General features: G+C 32.6%; 2 protein-coding genes across 6 annotated transcripts in view; both read right to left on the reverse strand.

Annotated features, from left to right (window-relative positions):
• Positions 1 to 276: 276 nt before the first annotated feature.
• LOC135835311 (uncharacterized) lies at positions 277 to 6230 on the reverse strand. Of its 5 annotated transcripts, XM_065349499.1 has the most exons (8): positions 5287 to 6230; positions 4378 to 4443; positions 3551 to 3663; positions 1613 to 2822; positions 1386 to 1463; positions 1116 to 1184; positions 931 to 972; positions 277 to 706 (listed from the first exon to the last, which is right to left on the reverse strand). In XM_065349499.1, exons 4-8 carry the CDS (start codon positions 1671 to 1673, stop codon positions 615 to 617), a joined length of 342 nt encoding a protein of 113 aa, XP_065205571.1. In that variant the 5' UTR covers positions 1674 to 2822; positions 3551 to 3663; positions 4378 to 4443; positions 5287 to 6230; the 3' UTR covers positions 277 to 614. The 5 variants fall into 5 exon arrangements, 3 of the variants coding, with proteins under 3 accessions (XP_065205571.1, XP_065205570.1, XP_065205572.1); XR_010556858.1 differs by lacking the exon at positions 1613 to 2822; XR_010556857.1 differs by having other exon boundaries at positions 1116 to 1278; positions 1613 to 3663.
• A 1511-nt stretch (positions 6231 to 7741) lies between these two features.
• Positions 7742 to 19079, reverse strand: part of LOC135834043 (sushi, von Willebrand factor type A, EGF and pentraxin domain-containing protein 1-like) — a gene marked incomplete at its 5' end in the record, with an annotated part of 35750 nt that continues 24412 nt past the window's right edge. Inside the window, 12 exons of the mRNA XM_065347882.1 lie at positions 7742 to 8404; positions 8552 to 8725; positions 8828 to 9007; positions 9856 to 10029; positions 10123 to 10274; positions 12243 to 12402; positions 12501 to 12627; positions 13145 to 13290; positions 14886 to 15016; positions 15105 to 15264; positions 15630 to 15812; positions 15915 to 16133. Of these exons, the coding sequence (XP_065203954.1) occupies positions 8178 to 8404; positions 8552 to 8725; positions 8828 to 9007; positions 9856 to 10029; positions 10123 to 10274; positions 12243 to 12402; positions 12501 to 12627; positions 13145 to 13290; positions 14886 to 15016; positions 15105 to 15264; positions 15630 to 15812; positions 15915 to 16133 (2033 nt within the window). The remainder of the gene's footprint in view (positions 8405 to 8551; positions 8726 to 8827; positions 9008 to 9855; positions 10030 to 10122; positions 10275 to 12242; positions 12403 to 12500; positions 12628 to 13144; positions 13291 to 14885; positions 15017 to 15104; positions 15265 to 15629; positions 15813 to 15914; positions 16134 to 19079) is intronic.

Below are 19079 nucleotides of genomic sequence, written 5' to 3' on the forward strand. Positions count from 1 at the left end.
ATCACAATCAGGAGTCTTCAAGTTCAATCTTCACTAATAGAACTTCTTCGAATAATAATAATTAGCCTATGTCATAATTTGTGTAGAAATAGAAATAACACTTCAGATTCATAAAATCGGAGCTACATGGTAATTTTTGAAATGAAATTACATTACCTGTTGACAAACTGAATTTTTCATAATCGTGATGGATAGAAAAGGTAAAAGTTCATGGGTATTTAGTATTTTTACAACACAAAGTCAAGAATGTGTGTACAACAATAATTTGAAATTAAAAATCGAAATAGGTGCAAATATATTTTATAAAAATTGTCCAGTTCACTTACTTACATTCACCAAGGTAATTTTAATGAACTTATCAGTGTAAGATTTTAACCTACTTAGGTAATGTAGTTTCTCAGTAAATTTAGTACATTACTAACTAGGTACCTACCGATACTTACGTAATAATATTGACAGAAAATTTGCTTAGAATTGAATTAGGTAAGGTAAAAAATTACCTACGAAGCTAATTTTAGAAATAAGATTATCTAACATAAAACAAATGCAAGTTGATGAGTACCTATACCTATAGACAGTTGGATTATTAGTTCTCATCTATGAGGAACTAAACATTATGCACTTTTAACGGGTTCAGGTTTATAGTTGATTAACTGTCCCAATGGGGCGTGTCCTTCAATAGGTTGAGACTCAGACTCAGCTTCAACTACAAATCAAGTAGGTAAACGAATTAAGTGATTTATCAAAAGCCAATAATAGGTACCAAAATTAAAATATGTACAAGTGTTGGCAAGAACTTGAAGGCAATACAGAGATTGTAGAAGCATGAAATCCAAAATGAGTAGGTAAATGTACTTATCGCAGCTAATTTTTAATAACTATCATCAATTTGGCAAGGAGATGTTAAGAAAAAAAAATTGCATTACTTACCTGAGAACGGCTCATCTAGGAAACTCTGCAGGGTTTTGTGACCTGGAATTACAACAAATTGATCAGAAATTTTGTCAAAAAAAAAACAAAAACGCAGCGCAGGCAGTTTTTAAAATGAAATAACTGTGCTTCTGCCAATTTGCATGAGAAAATATTTAACGCGCTGGAAAATTTTAAAAACTTACCAGGGTGGGGCTCTTTTAGAAGTTGCCCTAGTGATTTTTTGCCAAGGGTAGGAGATTGAGGTTCAGTTTCTGCAACAAAGTATGCAGCTATGAAAATTGAAAATTAGACAATGACGCTAGTAGGTAGGTATGTATGTAGGTAGTAGGTAAACTGCAAATGTACCTAATGCACGGAGGAAAAAATCCAAAAAGTAAACAATTTTCAGTCAAAATAATGAAATCTTATGTTTTTATTTTTGATTAACAAAATGTATGAAAGAACATACTTACGTGCAGGTGAAGTATGAATAGGACCTTCTGTAGGAGACTGATTGTGAGTGAGTGTAGGACATTGATGTTTTTGAATGCCTGAAAATACATAGGTATGTACATAGCTGGAAATTACTCTCAAAATCAAGGGATTCACATCAATAAGTACATATAATATACAGACATTTATGTACTTATTATTATTATTAGGAAAAAAAAACAGAGAAAAACTCACGCACAATACGTACTTATTATCAAAATGATGAAGAAGATTTTCAGTGTAATAGATAAGACACGTGTCAAATTCATTATTATTAGGTATTAAAATTGGTTTTTCTTTTTCGTTTTCCGCGCAGAATTTTGAAAAAATGAATATAATTTTTGTGAGCTCCTAGAGTCGAAAAATCGATAGTAAGACAACGAGAAATGCAACGACTACGATTTTCGTAGTCAGTAAGATAATATTAAAACAGATCTATCAACAATAAAACACACATTAACGCCGATTATTTTTCAAAAATTTATTGGTAAGAAACACAACTATAAATTGCACTTTAAAAAAACATATCATGTGCTACGAAACGAAATGAATTAATACTGCCATCATAGTGTTCAGGATTTATTTCAAAAATTTCAACTTGTAACGAGTCTACGTTTTTTGATAGGTACCTACACACTTCGGTATTCGAGAAACGTCGCAAGAACGAATTTGAAGCGTATGTAATTCATGTCGAGAGAGACATTTGAACATCAAAATTGAACAGAGTTCACAATCACTTTTCTATTTCCGAAGAAAATTTTAAAAATATAAGATCTTTGCTGAACAAGAGTTGTAAAACAATTTTATTTCGAGATTAAAATGTTTAGATTTTCTAACGTTTGTGGTTAACAACTTTTGCACTGAATAACGCTTCAACATCATTTCTCGCCCCCACCCCACCCCCCTCCGGAAAGGAGAAAACTTTAAATAAATCCTCTTCTCTTGTAAAAACTCTAATTGTATTAGTAGGTAGGTCTAAGTGGTACTAGGTACCTAGACCTACGAATGTGAAATAAGAGAAGAAATGCTCGAATTCAAGTCTGTGACCCAAGTTTTGTTTACCCAATTTTTTGAAGTTATTTCGTAGGTTTCGTAGACCAAAGCTAAATATCTTTGTCGATTGCCCGTATGGTGTTTGACTCTGGTAAAGATTCATTTACTTACTTAAATGTAGCCTACGAATTTTTTAATTTAATTCAGTTCTTACCCTACTTTCTAAATCGGGTTGATTTTACTTGTCAATCGGTCATCGTATTTAAAATAACTACCCACTCGTATCGTATTTAGGATTTTTGAATTTAAAAAAATCTTGAATTAGAATAGGTATAGGTACTAAAATGCAGAAAGAATAACTACGACTTGAAAATTTTTAAAATTACAATTTATTTTTATAAACGGGCCTTAATCCGGCAATTCAACTGAAATAAAATATTTAAAATTAAAATAAACGATGTATACCTACTTACCACAAATTAATTTACTCATATTCGTTTAATTTGAAATAAATTAGTCTAATTGGTATTTGGTAGGGGCAAATGTTGCATTACGACACATGATACACTCGAGTTCAGGGGTGTAAAAACTGATTAAATATGTACAAGTCGCTTTCAGTTTTATTTTGCCCCTTACAATTATTCAAGCTGCAGACATACTTACTTACAAGTACAGAACAACAATATTCGAAGATTTTTTTCGCGATTTTATGTAATTTCAAAACATTTTAAAAAGTTTTTCATGCACTTTTAACAAAAATTGTTGTAATTTTTTACATCAGTTCAACACGTTTTCAACACTTTTTCATCCATATGGCAAATTTTTCTGAATTTTCATAACTTTTTGATAATTTTCCAACATTTTAATGTTTTTTTGAGAGCTTTAATATCATCTGAATGGTTTTCGAGTGGACATACTTTCATATGAAAATTTATGTTGTAATGTACACACACTTTTTTAGAATTAAAATGGTGTCTGGTGAGGCCCCCAGCAACCATTTTTTTAATGTTCAAAAAATCATTTTAAAACTACGTACTTCACTATGCAACATTTGCTCCTAGATATTTAAATATAAATTAACTGTAGATATAATACATAATATGTAGGTATGAAATAAGACAATGAATAGCAACCCACTAGAATACCTACATACCTACATAAGAGATTAACTATCTTAGGTAGTCATGTCTGTGGCTAGTGTAGAATCTGATCTGAATCGTACATTCTTTTTTTCTGCCTTTTTCTCCCTCGCTGCCGCCTGCTCAGCTGTAAAAAATAATGATATATTTTATCATAAGTAGGCACCTACTCGTACATCAACGAAAAAATAGAAGATAATATCCATAGCATTTTTTGCACTCTTCTCATAGAAAAAGTGAATCAAGCTTCTATAGGTACACTCTTTAAGGCGAAGAAAATTCAAAGTTGAGAAGAATAGAATTATTGTAATAGCAATTTTTTTTTCAACAGTGGCTTCACTTAGGGATTCATACTTGGCATTCTTTTTTTTTTTTTGATCTAGAGGTACCAGATTTTTTACTCAACTCGCAAAAAAGAAAAATACCCCCCTTAAAGGTCAACATTCTTTTTAATCCACTCTACAGGGTGTCCAGAAATATCGAGTACCCCTAAAAAAGTTTTAAGTTTTTCATTAAAAATATAGGTTGGCAACGTGAAATAGATGCATATGATTGGTGGAATTTTATCTGTCCAGTCCAACAACCAATCATGTGCTATCATTATTATTATTCACTGTGACTAACCAAAGTATTTAGTAGAAAACTTTTTTAGGGGTACTCGATGTTTCTGACCACCCTGTATAATTGAAATATGTACCTACTTTCAATAATTATTTTTTAAAAAGTGATTCGAAGGAACGTGGTCAATTTAATTAAAAATTTTGAATACGTAACTACCTAGTTGAAAAAAAATGCCCAAAAATGTGATTTTAAATTTCGAAAACAAAAGTACTATATTTACCAGCTTCCTCTTCCGCTAGGTACTCGCCCAATGTCTTGCCCCTCGTGCATTGGCTACCTTGGACATCTGAAAATTACGGAAAATTACTCACAATAGTCACGACTGCATTTTGAAAAATGAAACCAAACTTTTAAACATTTCATTAAAAATAAAAACTCACATATCATCGAAATGATGACCAAGATGTAGAAAATCTTGGACAGTACGCCTATTAAATACATTTTTATTTTTTGGTACCTGGGTACTTTTAACAAAGATTGAAATTTACTTAAATTTTCGTGTTTAAAAAGTCAACTGTATTACATGTAAGACGATAAAGCAATAGTAAAAATTCCAAATTATTTGTGTATTTATAAGCGAATCTGTTCATAAATGAGCACCTATCATGCATACGTATACTAAGCTAGGTATATCTATTCTTCATAGACGATATCATAAATCATTTTTGTTTGATTCAAATAACATACGTAGACGTACTTATAGGTACCAAAATGAAATAAATATCTATTACTTAATAGGTATAGGTAAAACTCTCAGTACCGCACTGTTTTCAGAGCGGTATTGTTACACTTTACCGGCTACTTTCAGCAGTACGGTACTGACGCGAGTTTATCAGTGACACAACCGTAATATCAACAATACCTATATGTGAGTATGCATAAAATGGCGATTAGTGAATCTTTATAACATTTTTCAGACGTTTTTGAGCGAATCTATTCTAACTGAACTACTAAATTAAATATTCTTCTGTACTTTCAATACTATGATTAAGGGTTTTGGCCAGTTCATTCCTCATATTCGTACATATTCGATGAAATTTAGTTTCAACTTTCAAAAGATATCAAGTTACGTTGTTAAATTCTTTTATGAATAATTTTTTCAAAGTAAGAACATCATAGACCACAGTACCTGTTGATAATTCCTTGGGAGAGTTGATTTACAAACAAAACACACATTGAGAATGATCAAGTGAAGTGTAACTAATTTCGAGAATAAACAGTAATACATAATATGAGTACATAAGTACTTTGGTAAAATTCACATCACTTTGTTATCATCACATTATAAACAAAACAAAATTCATTTTCTGATAGATAGAAATTGAACACCCACGATTTATTTCAAAACTAAACGAACTAAACGAAGTAAAATTCACTCAAAGAAGTAAGAAATCACATGTACGTAAATCTGTAATCTACTTTCAGCCAGTTCATTCGAAGGTATTCGATGAAATTTAGTTTCAAAAGATATCAAGTAACCATGTTTTAAAATTCTTTTTTGAAGAATAAATTGTATGTACGAGTACATAACTATGTACTTCAGTAAAATTCACACCACTTTGTTATCATCACTTCACATTTTAGATGTAAATACTAAAAATCGAAATTGATTTTGTGAATAAATAAACTAAAACAAAACGGAATTCATTTTCTGATAGATAAAAATCAAACACCCATTGCTTTATTTCAAAATTAAAGGAATAAGAAGAAAAAAATTCATATTCAAGAAATCAAAATCACTATCACATGTACGTTATCTTTTCTATCTACTGAAAAGCACGCTTCGAATGTAAAGCAGGGTTGCCATTTAGATGAATAATTAAAGAACTACAATTGTAATTTTTTTTACATTTTTGTGTAATTTTGTACGCATAGTGACTTAAAGACAACTGCCTTGTTTTAAACAGTGAGGCACTGAGAGCTTTACCTATACTAATTAAGTAAAACATATTACTCAACGATTCGGCAAATGTACGTGAACACCAACTCGTGTGCTTTGCAACGCTCGCCTTCGGCTCGCGCTGCAAAAATCACACTCGTTGGTATTCACGCACTTTACCGAACAGTTAAGTAATATACTAATTTTTGATCGCCAGATATTGAAAAAATACGAGTACGAAATTTACTTTAGAACTTCTTTATCCTCCAAAAAAGTCTCCAAAAAATAATCATACACCCGTCTTCATTGAGGGGGGGGGGGCTTTGATTTGAAGCTGAATGCACAAATTATAAAACAAATTATTCAACAATTTTAGCGATAAAATGCAGTACCTAATATAATCTTGAAAACCGCCTTTTAGCTCAACCAAAGTTTCAAGTTTTTTCCTAAGAAGTCAAAATCGTGAGAATGTTGGGTCTGTGTCTACCCCAATTTTCAATTGGTGGCCATTTTGAACATTTTCGAATAATCTTTCTACCCGTAAAAAATGACTGAGGAATAATATTTGATTTTTAATAATATGTACTTCAAAAAAAAACTAATACCTGCCCTGCCTACTTTTAAATTAAAAAAAAAAAAAAATGTTGGTTCAATATCAAAAGTTGGAAATTTACAATTGGAATCATCTCTCAAGTTAATTTTTCCGGGTTCAAAAATCTCTAAAAATTGGAACATTATAGAACTTAAATCCGTCCAAGGTCCATAGCAAAGCAAGGCAAAAAACTGTGATATGAGGAGTTGAATTTCCTAAAAATTTCAATTCTAAAAAAAAGTGAGCAAATTCACTCGATTGAAATGAAGGTAAGTTTGGTGACCACCAAGAGAGCTTTTTTGCTTAGATGCAACTATTCAAATTTTCATTTTTTTCGTTGCAAAGAAATAAAATACTCTTTTGAAAATAAGTAATCTTCAAAATCACTACCCTCTAAAATCTACCAGTCTTGATAGCTGCCTGTTAATGCAACCTATACTAGTCAATATTTACACTTGCTTCAAATTATTTTTAAAATGTTTCATACGCATTACAATATAAACCTGTCAATAATAATGTTTTTTCCGCTGTGATTTATGTGAATTATGTAGATTTGTACCTACTATACTTGCTACCTGCCTACGCCATGAGTGAAACATATGCGATTAATGCGACGTGATTCAGATGTTTTCTGAAAATTTTCCTACGTAAGTATCGAAGTTTCTAAAAATTGATTTGAAGGTGAAAAACAGAAGTGTGATAAAAAATTATTAAAAAGAAAAAAAGAAACCTTACTTCGTCAAACGATCATTTATGAAGGACTCGTGTGTTGAAAAAAATGCGTTAAATAAAATCGCCACTTTAAAAATAATGAATTACAATTTCATCGTCAAGTAAGAGTCAAGCCTACGATGGGTGTAATAATCATGTAATTACAAACACCCAAATAACAACAACAACAACAAAAATTGGCTAATTTTAAATCGCTGATTACGAATTTCAGCTCAACATTTAGTTTTTAAGTTCACTTTGTAAGATATGAGATATATTTTCCTTTTTTCTAAATAAAGTAATCATCACCTAATATCAATAAATTGATCCTTCGCCTCTTCGATTATTTATCAAAGTACTTAACAAAACAATCCTCATTTTAAAAAAATAATATTTCACAAATTAAAAACTAAATGAAAAATTTATTGTCAATAATGAACAATTCTATAATATAAGTAGGTACAAATACAAATACATGTATCGTAGGTATGCTCGAACGCCATAATTAACATTGAATTAATAAAATTAATTATCCTCCGCAAAATGGTACCATCGGAGAACCCCCTTTTGAAACAATTTACTCAAAACAGAATTTTTTTAAGCAGCGTAATGTTTATAATACAAAAAAACCTACATTTATACGTGTAATTTACTCATTAAATCTTTAACAATTTTTCATTTATTAATAAACACAAGAGGAATATAACAAAACAAAACAAAAAAAAAGGTAGAATAACATATTGAAAAAAGGAAACAAAAAAATTAAAAAAAAACAAAAACAAAATGTCACATAATACTGATATTATGTTATATGTATAGGATATAAAAAATATTTTAGCTAGTTTCTCGCGTGGGTGATATTATAACGTATCGAATCGGCTGGAATGCATGCTGGTATCGTATTAGACCATTTGCCATTTGGCAAACAATGCAGTACAGCGGAGCCTTGCAGAACTAGACCCTCTTCGCAAGTGAACGTGATCACTTCTCCGATAGTGTAGTAGAATTTAACATACGACATACGACCACTGATCACAGTACCTGGATAAGAACAGGCTTGGATACCTGCGAATAAATTAAACACAACGATGTAATGAAAACGATCAGTTTTTAATAATTATAAAAATAATGTAAAATATAATGTTGACTGGGTTAGAGTACCATTTCGAGCTCTTTTTACCCATCTATACATACAGGCTTTCGTCCACTTACATAAAGGTATAGGAGAAGACCATTGGCCGTTTTCTTGACATTCAATTTCGTACTGGCCATCCAATACGTAATTAGGTTGGCAATTAAATTGAATTATCTCTCTGGGCTTATATTTTTTCCGTTGGCTTAGGGTGTAACCGTGTGTTAGATACCCTGACCAGTCACAAAATACTTCTACAACAGAGCGATTACACACAGTTTGAGTGACCCCCTCGAGCTAATGGTGCTCAGACCACAGTCAACGGGTCCCTGAACATAAACTATGCAGACACGTACCTGAACACGTAGGGAATGGTTGACTCCAAGATCCATTTTGTAGACAAGTCGAATGTATGGGACCGTGAAGACCGTACCCTTGGATACAACTGAACATCGCTTGTCCACCGACAATACGGTTTAATACGGCTACCCGAAGGTTCGCGTCTGTTAAATTATTCAGCTCTGGGCATTGAACAGCTGTAAAAAAAAACAAAATTTTATTGTTTAAAATTTAAGATTACAGAAACATAAAATTATTACAAAGAGGAAGGTATCGTAATCGATTGAAAATTTTTTGGACCGGTCATTTAAAAATATGAAAGAGCATCCAAAAATACACTACTAGGTCAATTTTCCAAATGCTGAATTTAATATGTCAATTTTTAGAGAATTTTTCAAAAATTGAATTTGAGCCATTTTTCATGAAAAAAAAAACAGAATTTCACAGAATTGAGGTAGAAAGCTGAAATTTGGTTTCAATTCCATTTTTGACCTCCAAAATCGATTGCTGATGATTTCGGTCGTTTTAGAGTCTCCAGTGGATTTTTGGATTTTTTAATTTTGGAAAAATTGCCATACCTATAACGAGAAAAAAAGTTTGAATTTTTTTATACCTCATTTTAGACTTTGAAAATTATTTGGCAGTCTTTTTGAGCTATCTGGAGAGTTCAGGAAGATTTCTGAATTTTACAATTCTTGAAAAAATCAATAAGTAAACAGAACATGGATTTGAAGTGATAGAAAAGTATTTTGAAAATTTCCACCTTAATCGATCCAAATCGTCATAAAGAAGATGAATTAAAGTTCACAGGTTCTAAAATTTGTTTTGGTAATTGTTACGACAATTTTTTAGCGGTCGAAAGCAGGGCAGAAATAAATGTTCAGCGTTTTAATTGATTTAGATCAAATTCTGATTCATTTAAAGAAAATGTGCTAAATTTAAATTTTTTAAAATTTGTAAAAAAATTGTAAAATGAAATCCAACATCTGAAATTTGACCTGATGGAGTGTTTTCAAATACTCTTCCAACGTGATGAACAACTTACTCTCACAAGTTGGTATAATAGCACTCCAGTTCCCTGAAGGCAGGCAAACCACGAAGTCTTCTCCGGAAAGAGCATTACCATTAGAACACGAGAACTGCACTTCGGTATTCATTTTCGTATCCTTGGTACTCATAATTAGACCTTTTTTCGATGGCACTGCTGGACAATGAACAGCTACAGAAAAAAAAAGAAACAATTCTTCGTAAAAAATCATATTGAGAAGAAGGGAAAGGACCATAACGTAAGAGGTGGATGTTGCAATTTCACCTTTGACAACTATTTCCACCGAATGTGTATGTCTTGTAGGAGTTATGCATGAAAATAATCCAGAGTCGTCTTGAACAGCGTGATAAATGCTTAAACGATATTCTAACTGGTTGTCTCGATTTGGATCTGTTGTCCAGCCTTGGGGATATTCCCTGTACAAAAATAGATATTTTAAAATGATCAATAAAATTTCAAAAAATTCATATTGTCGAAAAATAATTTCAAAAATACTCGTATTTGAAAATTAAAGTAATCGAATCGCATAACACATGAATTTCTAGGGGGAAAAGTAGGAACCTAGTGGTATTGATTCAAAATTCATGAATCCGTTTCATTTTCACTAAAATAACCTAATAAGCGAAAAATATCATCTTGAAAATTGAAAATAATTAAAAGTGAGAATAAAAAATTTGAAGAGTTACAGAAAAAACAATGCAATGTTGTGGTGATGAGAGATACTTAAAGGGTAAAGGGGTTGCTAAAGAACTCTCGATCGGTGGCGATACTTCAATTGTTCAAAATTTAGCATTAATTGGATAATTTTTCAGAAGGACGAAGAAGAGATCAGAAGATATCGTTTATCAACACATTGAAAACAATTCTTAAAACGATTAAATCGTTGTAAAAGCACTAAGCAGTTTTGAAAACCACTCAAAATACGTAATCTAAACAGCACTAAAAATGGTATAATATCATTTTAAAATGTTGTAATAATTGCTAAAATATCGTTTTTTTGTTTTTTTTTTTAATTTTGGAAAAATATTTTTGAAAGTTTTTCAACGGTATTGAAAATTTTTAAAAATTGTTTCCAAACTATAGTGAAAAAAAAGAACATGAAAATTGTCCAAAATTAAGTAAAATCGATAAAAAAAAATCCAGATAGAAACTTGCTCAAATATGTACAAATATCAAAAAAATCGCTGAAACTTTTACAGAAATATTTCAAAATTTACATGAAAATTATTAAAATGCAGTAAAAGTGCATAAAATACCACCTAAAAATTTCGAAAATAGGTACTATAAAAACACTTGAACGTGTAAAAAGATCGGAAACTCGTCCAAAAGTCAAAAAAAGTTGCTAAAAATAATAGTAAAAGTTCCTCAAGTATTACAAAAATTAAAGTTGAAATCCCACGAAAGTGCTTGAACCATCATTTTGAATTTTCTAAAATATAATTTGAAAAAGTTCCAAAAACATTCAAAATACAATAAAAAATTTCACAGCTACAAAAAAAATTGTATAAAAACCGTTAAAAATGCTTAAAAAAATCTAAAAGTATTATAAAAATTCTCCACATTAAGTAGGTACAACAATTTATAATGAAAAGTTATACTTTTACGACGAAAGTTCAGATTTCAAATTTTCAAATTTTAATCACTGATTTTAAACCCTCAATATGTACATCATTTTTAAACCCTCAATATAATAAGATTGTCAAAAAAAAATCCAGTTTTAAAGTCAAAATTACTAAACTTACAGTTTCAAGAGGATCTGATGGTGTTAATAGAATTGCATACTCAGTTTGCCGTAAATAATTAGCGAGTCTACGTTTTATTTACGGCAAACTGTGTATGCAATTCTATTAACACCATCAGATCTCGTCCGAAAATCATACAAACTGGATAACTGGAACCAAATGGAGAATGGTACGTCATCAAAACTCACCTCCATACAAAACTAAAAATATTCATTAAACTTTTAGCTTCATTGTTTTGAAAAATTTCAAAAAAGTTACAGTGCATAAAAAAAGTTGTTTTTAAAATTTTTTCAAGTTTCAGAAGAGTAGAAATTTTTTGAGGAACTTTTTCAAGAAGCAAAGTTAGGTATTCAAAAACAGTTCAGAATTGTTTTTTTAAAAAATGCATGCTTTATTGTTCGGCAGAGGAAAGATTAAATTCGATAATTTAAAAGTTAAATCAATTGATAATTAATTGTGTTAAAAAAAAAATTAATTCATAAAAATTCCAACTATTTTTGTAGACTGACATTTTTTCCAGTTTTTTTCAGTTTTTTTTTTTTTTTTTTTTTTGGAAACAAATTTTGGAAAACTTCCTATTATATTTTTAGCTGATTTTCAAGACCCAAAAATCAAACCTAAATTCTCCCTCTTTTAACTCACCTATAAGACTGGCTAACATTCCATTTAGGAGTTCCAAATCGTCTAATCCACAGACACTCCATATGCAGCACTGTACCCGGATACACGATCAGTTTACCATCGTTGCTCTGCGCAATAGGGCCGGATTCGTGACGAAAAAGTATCGTCGGAGGTTTTTCCACTAAGAACGTAAAAAAATTATCATCGACAATTAATGGTATTATTTGTAAGTTTTCAAACGTCAAAAAAAAAAGGTCACATTAATCATAATCAACTTACAAGCGTAAGCGTTTTCTTGATTAAGTCCAAAACAGACTGGTTTCTCTCCATCCCATTCTCCATTACTGCACTGCCTCTTATTGGACCCCTCCATAGCGTATTTGCCAATATCTACGCAGCGAAACGTCTACACAGCAAAACCAGGGCAAAAAAATACAACGACAGGATTAATACTACAACTAGGTATTGAAAACACTTCAACTTTTAAATGAGTCCGACAACTCGTCGGAAATATACCGGCTCAAGAAAGAAAAAAAATGATCTCTCTCGAATACCTATATAATTAAAAAAAGCAGCATTTCGACTTTCGAGTTCTTTCACTCTTTCGTCTTTCTGCCAGACGAACGATGAACGAAACGGATTCTTTTATACACCGGTAAAAAAGGCTACTAGAACCAACAATCAAAAACTTTCTAAACCCTTCACTCGTCTGCGGCCTTGTACACCGACTACAGAGGGAGGTAAAAAAAAACCTCGCTCGGTGAGGTGAAATTCGGCGAACCGAAGTTTGCAGCGTTTATCATGCTTTTTCGGTGCAAACTTTCAACATTCATCATGTCTGCGAACGTTTTGTGTACCAATTCTACGTAAATGCTCGTTAAATGCCACGTTTTTGGCGGTTGCGAAACGGAAATACAACGTACTAGAACGGTGCCGGCGGGAAATTCGGTAACAGACTCGACAATACGTTCGTCGTCGAGGAAAGTTGCCACATTAGGCTCGGTGTTGCGATTCGTACAGGTCGAATTGTCTTTAATTATAACGTTTGTTTCTATTAAATCTTCGGCGTCTGAAAATATACGAGAAGAAAAGAAGAATTAATTTTTCTCTAGCGAGTGAGCATTTTTGATTGGCAATCTTCGACCTGAACAAAACCAAGCTAGATCAAAACAGCATGTTCTAGAGTCTCGTAAACAAAGTTGCAGGCACTTGAATTGAATCCATTTTTGGATTTTTGGCGAATTTTTGAAAAGTTTAGAATCTCTGGAGAAAAATTAAAAAATTGCTGAAGGTTCCAGAATGGCTCAAAACTAGTGTTGTTGATGCATATGGAGGTCGAAGTGATCACATTGTCCCACTTTACTCAAAAAAATTTACTTTTCATTTAAAAAAAAAATTAAAAATCCCCCTTGGGTCATTCCATGTCAATTCGACCAACGTTTTTGAGTCATGTCTTTCGATTTCGTTCAAATTTTTTTTACAATATCTACCCACCCAGTATGGAAGAAAACCGCAATAAGTTTGGTCTCAGCCCCCTCAGGGGGTGGGAGGAGGGCTCCATTATTTTCACATTGTCTCCAGGTACTAAACTTCAGCAGCGCATTCCTCCAAAACTATCACATTTTGATCAAAACTGATTTCACAGTTCGAAAACATATTGAGTTTTGAACTTTTTAAGCATTTTGAAATTTTCAAAATTTGAAAGTTGAACTTTCAAATTGAAAGTTCCAATTTCAAAATGGCGCTGTAAGTGGGAGCTACCATTTAAAATTCTGAAAAAATTTCCATAGATGTACTTTTTGATGTTTTTTTGAAATATTTAAGTTTCAAGATGGGATCTCTTGATGGGGGGGAGCACCCCCACCCTCAATTTGGGGCAAAACTTTCGAAAAAAAATCTGGGGCATGTGATATATAGAATTGTATGTTTTTGGTAACGCTGAACACGAATATGACGTTAGATTTTTGATTGGACCCCATCCACGGCCCCCAGCACCTCCCCAAATGGGGTAAAAGTTCAAAATAGGGTTTTTTCGTGCGACACATCGAATAGTATGTTTTTGGTGACGTTGAATACGAATATGACGTCAGAAGTTTGATTGGACCCATCCACGGCCCTCAGCACCTCCCCAATAGGGGGTAATCTGAAAAAAATGGGTTCAATCGTGTGACACATGAAATAGTATGTTTTCGATATCGCTGAACACGAATATAGCCGTAGTTTTTCAAATTGACCTCATCCATGGCTCCCAGAACCTCCCCAATTGGTAAAATTCTAAAAAATTTGTTGGAGGCCGTAGATGGGTCTAACCAGCAAAAATCTGACGTCATATTCGTGTTCAGCGCCATCAAAAATATACCATTTGATGTGTCGCACGAAAAAAACCTATTTTGAACTTTTACCCCATTTGGGGAGGTGCTGGGGGTCGTAGATGGGGTCCAATCAAAAATCTAACGTATGACCCCCCCTTATAACTGCTTTTTTGAATTTTTCACATTTGCAAATTTCGCCAAAAATTCAAAAATGAACTTTGAGACCTGAAATTTTGACTACCAGGGTTCCAAGGCATGCTCTTTCGATCTAGCTCGGTTTCGTTCAAATCGAAGAAAGCCAGTTCAAAATATTCCCTCGTGAAAATAGCTCTTGGAAATTACTGGCAATTACCACAAGACAGAGATCTGCCGATCCAGCTCCCATCGGCACAAATAATTCTCCACGTGAGTTTTTGCCCCAAAACTACGTTATCGATGCAATGGAACGTTACTTCGGTCCCGTCTGGAAAACTGAAAAAAATTCTAAATTATTGGACTTTGTTTTAAAACAATATAATTTTAGACTAGGAACATATTTACGATTTCAATGATCGAAAGAGACTCATCTTACCTTCGCTCAGTCTCCGAGATAGGTTCACCGTTGCGAAAAATCAGCGACCCTTGAATACGAGCTGGTGGCCCGCATGATCCCCGCAGACCCGATAACAAATCCATAGATCCTAATTCGGTCGACCTGAGGATATCACTACCCGACGTATACAACGTTGGATCTACACAAACATCACATCCACGACCATTTAGAAACAAAACTTAGCATCATACCGAGATTTGAATTAAATTTTAATTAAAAACAGCAACCGGCTGTGGAATCTTCCACCGTCGGCGACGTCGTTGAATACCTACGAATCTAGTTAAAAATTCGTAGGTACGTATTTTATACATAACAACGAGGAAAAGTTTCCAAAGTGAGCGATGCGCAGGTAACTAGGCGTACTTTTCGCGGAGAACAAAAAAAAACACACAGTGAAACAGGCGTCAAGTTTTCAAAAGTATTTTTTTTTTCTTTTAGGTAACTACCTACCTACCTGAAAACGCGACATATGTTTTAATAATTTATAACTTTTATTCTCTTTACCTCTCCGACAGGCTGGCTTTTTTGGCAGCAATTCGCCCCGAAAACATTCTGTCGGTACTGAGGTTATTTTAACAAATTCGTGGTCGCATTGGTAATTCACAAATGAGCCGTTGGCTATGGTTAGTCCGGATCTATACCCTGATAAATATTGGCCGTGGACTATGGCCGGTAATTCGCAAGGTGCTGAAATAATGGACAGAAAATTGACACGATTTAGTTAAATTACAGTTTAGGTTTGATTCTTTTCATTTTTTTTTTTTTTTTTAGGATTTCAGATTGATTTACCAGGAGTACAATCCGGCATAATAGGAACATCCCATTCTCCGAGGATACAAGTGAACGAAGAAGGTCCTTTGATATTGAATCCTGGACCACATGTGAAATTCACCGTATCTCCGTCGATGAAATCTGTCTCTTCTGTGATGAGCGAGTCTTCTGGACTTAATCCCTGCACCGAATATCGTTTGTAGACCCCGAATGCACTGTGAGGTACTCTGCAAGGTACTGTTGACATAATTTGTTACTTATTAATTCAATTTTTAAGTATTTTATTTATATTAGGTGTTTTTGTCTTAAAATAATTCTAAATTTCAAAAAGATAATTCCAAATGGGAATGATTTATCGCCACGATAGAAATAGGCGTTTCACGATGAAAAAGGGCATTTTAACGACAAAAAAAGATATTGCACGGGACAAGAATCATTTCACGACTAAAAAAGTTTTTGAACGACGATATAAGGTATTGCCCAACAGAATAATTTATGCACGTTTATATATAGGTAATACATTTAACCACAAATTGTGCTCGCCAAAGAAATGAAATAATGGACGTCACGACATGAAAAATACGAATTACACATACAAAAATTGATAAACAACACGTCGAAAAAACAAAAAACAAAAAAAAACAGTTCATCTACTGCACAAGTAGGTACTGCTTTTTTTGCTTTTTTGGAGGAGATATGAGTGATTTGGAGGATTAAAAATTTCACAAGAGGGTTCCTAAACACACGTTTGGGCAGATTTCCAAGATAAGTAAAATTTTTTGACAGTTATTTTGGCAAAAAAAAAAACGATATTTTTTGATAGTTTCGATGAAAAGCAACATCCTTTTGGTAGTTTTGACCAAAAAAGCAAAACCTGTTCATCAATTTTAGCACAAAAAAAAACAACACAACTTCCTATAAATTTTAAGGGATTTGGACCATTTTTTTTGGAATTTCATAAAAAAACATGAAAGGAAATTTTTTTAAAAAAATAGCAAACATGGCAGTTTTTGAAAAAAAAATTGGCAGTTTAGTAAAAAGCAAAATTTATTTGGTAAGTAATTCTGGAAAAAAGAAAGACTTTTTGACAATTTTTGAAAATTTTTACCAAAAAATAAAAACTTTTTCACAATTTTAACAACTAAAATAAACCACAACTTTTTCATAATTTTTAGCATTTCTTGCAAGAAGTCGTGCTGAACCGTAGTTATCAATTGTCGTTGAAATACCCTATTTTGTGGTTCGAATATCCTGTCGTTCGAATCACTTTTTCTGTCGCACCAATTTATAGTACATGTTACTAGAACGAAGTGATATAACAATCGTTTTAATTACTTTATTAACACGAGAACAAATTATTTACATCATAACGAACTTATATTCGAAAAAGAACATCTAACGTACTACGAAAACGTGAACGTCAGTGTAACCAACTAAAACTAACTTACAGTGTTACCATACAATTAACACCCTTCCTCAATTTAGGTTCTCTAGAATTAAATTAAACCTAAATTGCTACGAAAAAATTTGAACTTTGTAAGGCTCAAAGCCTTCGTAAATACATCAGCTAACTGATTACCACTATCGATAGGTTTAAGGATAAATATACCATTGCTAATGTATTCTTTAACAAACTTAAAACGAGTATCTATGTGTTTCCTACGTTTAACGGAGGTACATTTACGATCAGTTAAAATAGAAATCGCGCCTTCATTATCCTCATAAATAGGTACAGGAGTACAATCTACTTTAAAATCTTTCACAAGTTCAATAATCCACAACAAGTGATCATTGATCAAATTCGAAACAGCAATGATCTCCGCATCAGTACTTGACATCGACACTGACTAAGGTACTGTAACCCGGGTATGTCAAACTCCCATTTTGTTCCTCACGAAAAAAAATTGTTATTTTTCGATTCAAGGTTTTTATGACGGAATTTCTGGCATAGAATGAAAATAATCATGAATTAGAGCACATGCTGTGAATTTCACACTATTTCAAACTATTTTTAACCCTAAAATGAAGTGCTGAAAAATGGCTGAAATTCAAAACAAACAAATGTATTTCAATTGATACATGTAGCATACCATTGGAAAGCTCGTTCAATTCTCTTTCAAAGATGTTATTAAGAAAAAGTTGTAAAAGTGCACGGTTTTGAAGATATACGCGGTTAAAGTTTGCCGAATTCCCATATACTGCAATGCTAAGTTTGTCAAACCAGGAACAAAATGGCCGTCTGACATACCTGGGTTACAGTTCCCTACACTGACTTCTGTTTCACAGTTCGCCACATCATCAAATTTCCATGAAATTTCACACAGTAACCTGTTACCGAACGACGATCGTTAGCATCGTTTGCCCAGTCAGCGTCAACATAACTTTCCACCACACTATTGTTTTCTTCAGCACATTTCGAAATTCGAAATTTCATATCTACCGTACTAATCAGATATTTGAGTATCTGCTGAAGATGTTTATAATGTGTTTCAGAAAAAGCGTTTTGAAATTGGCTTAAATAATTCACTGCGAAACAGATGTCAGGACGAGTGCCTACAGAAACAAACAAAAGAGCACCGATAATATTACGATAAGGTAAATTACATTCATCGTCTTCAGCTTTGGATAGCTGTATTTTCGGTTGAATCGGCAAATTACACGGGGTCGCATTTTCAAGACCGAATCTAGAGATAATTTTCTTAATAAAATTACTCTGATCTAAATACATAGTACCGTTATCAATATTATACTCAATATTAATTCCTAAGAAAGTCTTAACTTTACCTAGGTCTACAATATCGAATCTCTTGGACAAACTACATTTCACTTTATCAATGATATCTTGCCGTTTACAAATTATAAGAATATCATCTACGTAAATAAGAATAAACACAAGAATAATACCCACGAGCTTGTAATATAAACATGGATCATTTTCAGATCTCACAAAACCGAGGTCAATTACAACATATTCGTCAAACGTCTTATTAAACGTTTTAGAAGCGATGTCAAGGCCATAAATTGCCATATTTAGCAAACACACTTTCCTTTTACCATCAACTTCAAAACCGGGGGGTTGTTCTAGAAACACTTTATCCTTTAATTTACCGTGCAGAAACGCGTTTTTAATATCCATCTGATCGATAATTAGCCCTTCCTCAACTGCAATAATTAGCACACAAC

The sequence above is a fragment of the Planococcus citri genome, chromosome 2, assembly GCF_950023065.1.
Source record: "Planococcus citri chromosome 2, ihPlaCitr1.1, whole genome shotgun sequence".
Taxonomy (NCBI): Eukaryota; Metazoa; Arthropoda; class Insecta; order Hemiptera; family Pseudococcidae; genus Planococcus; species Planococcus citri.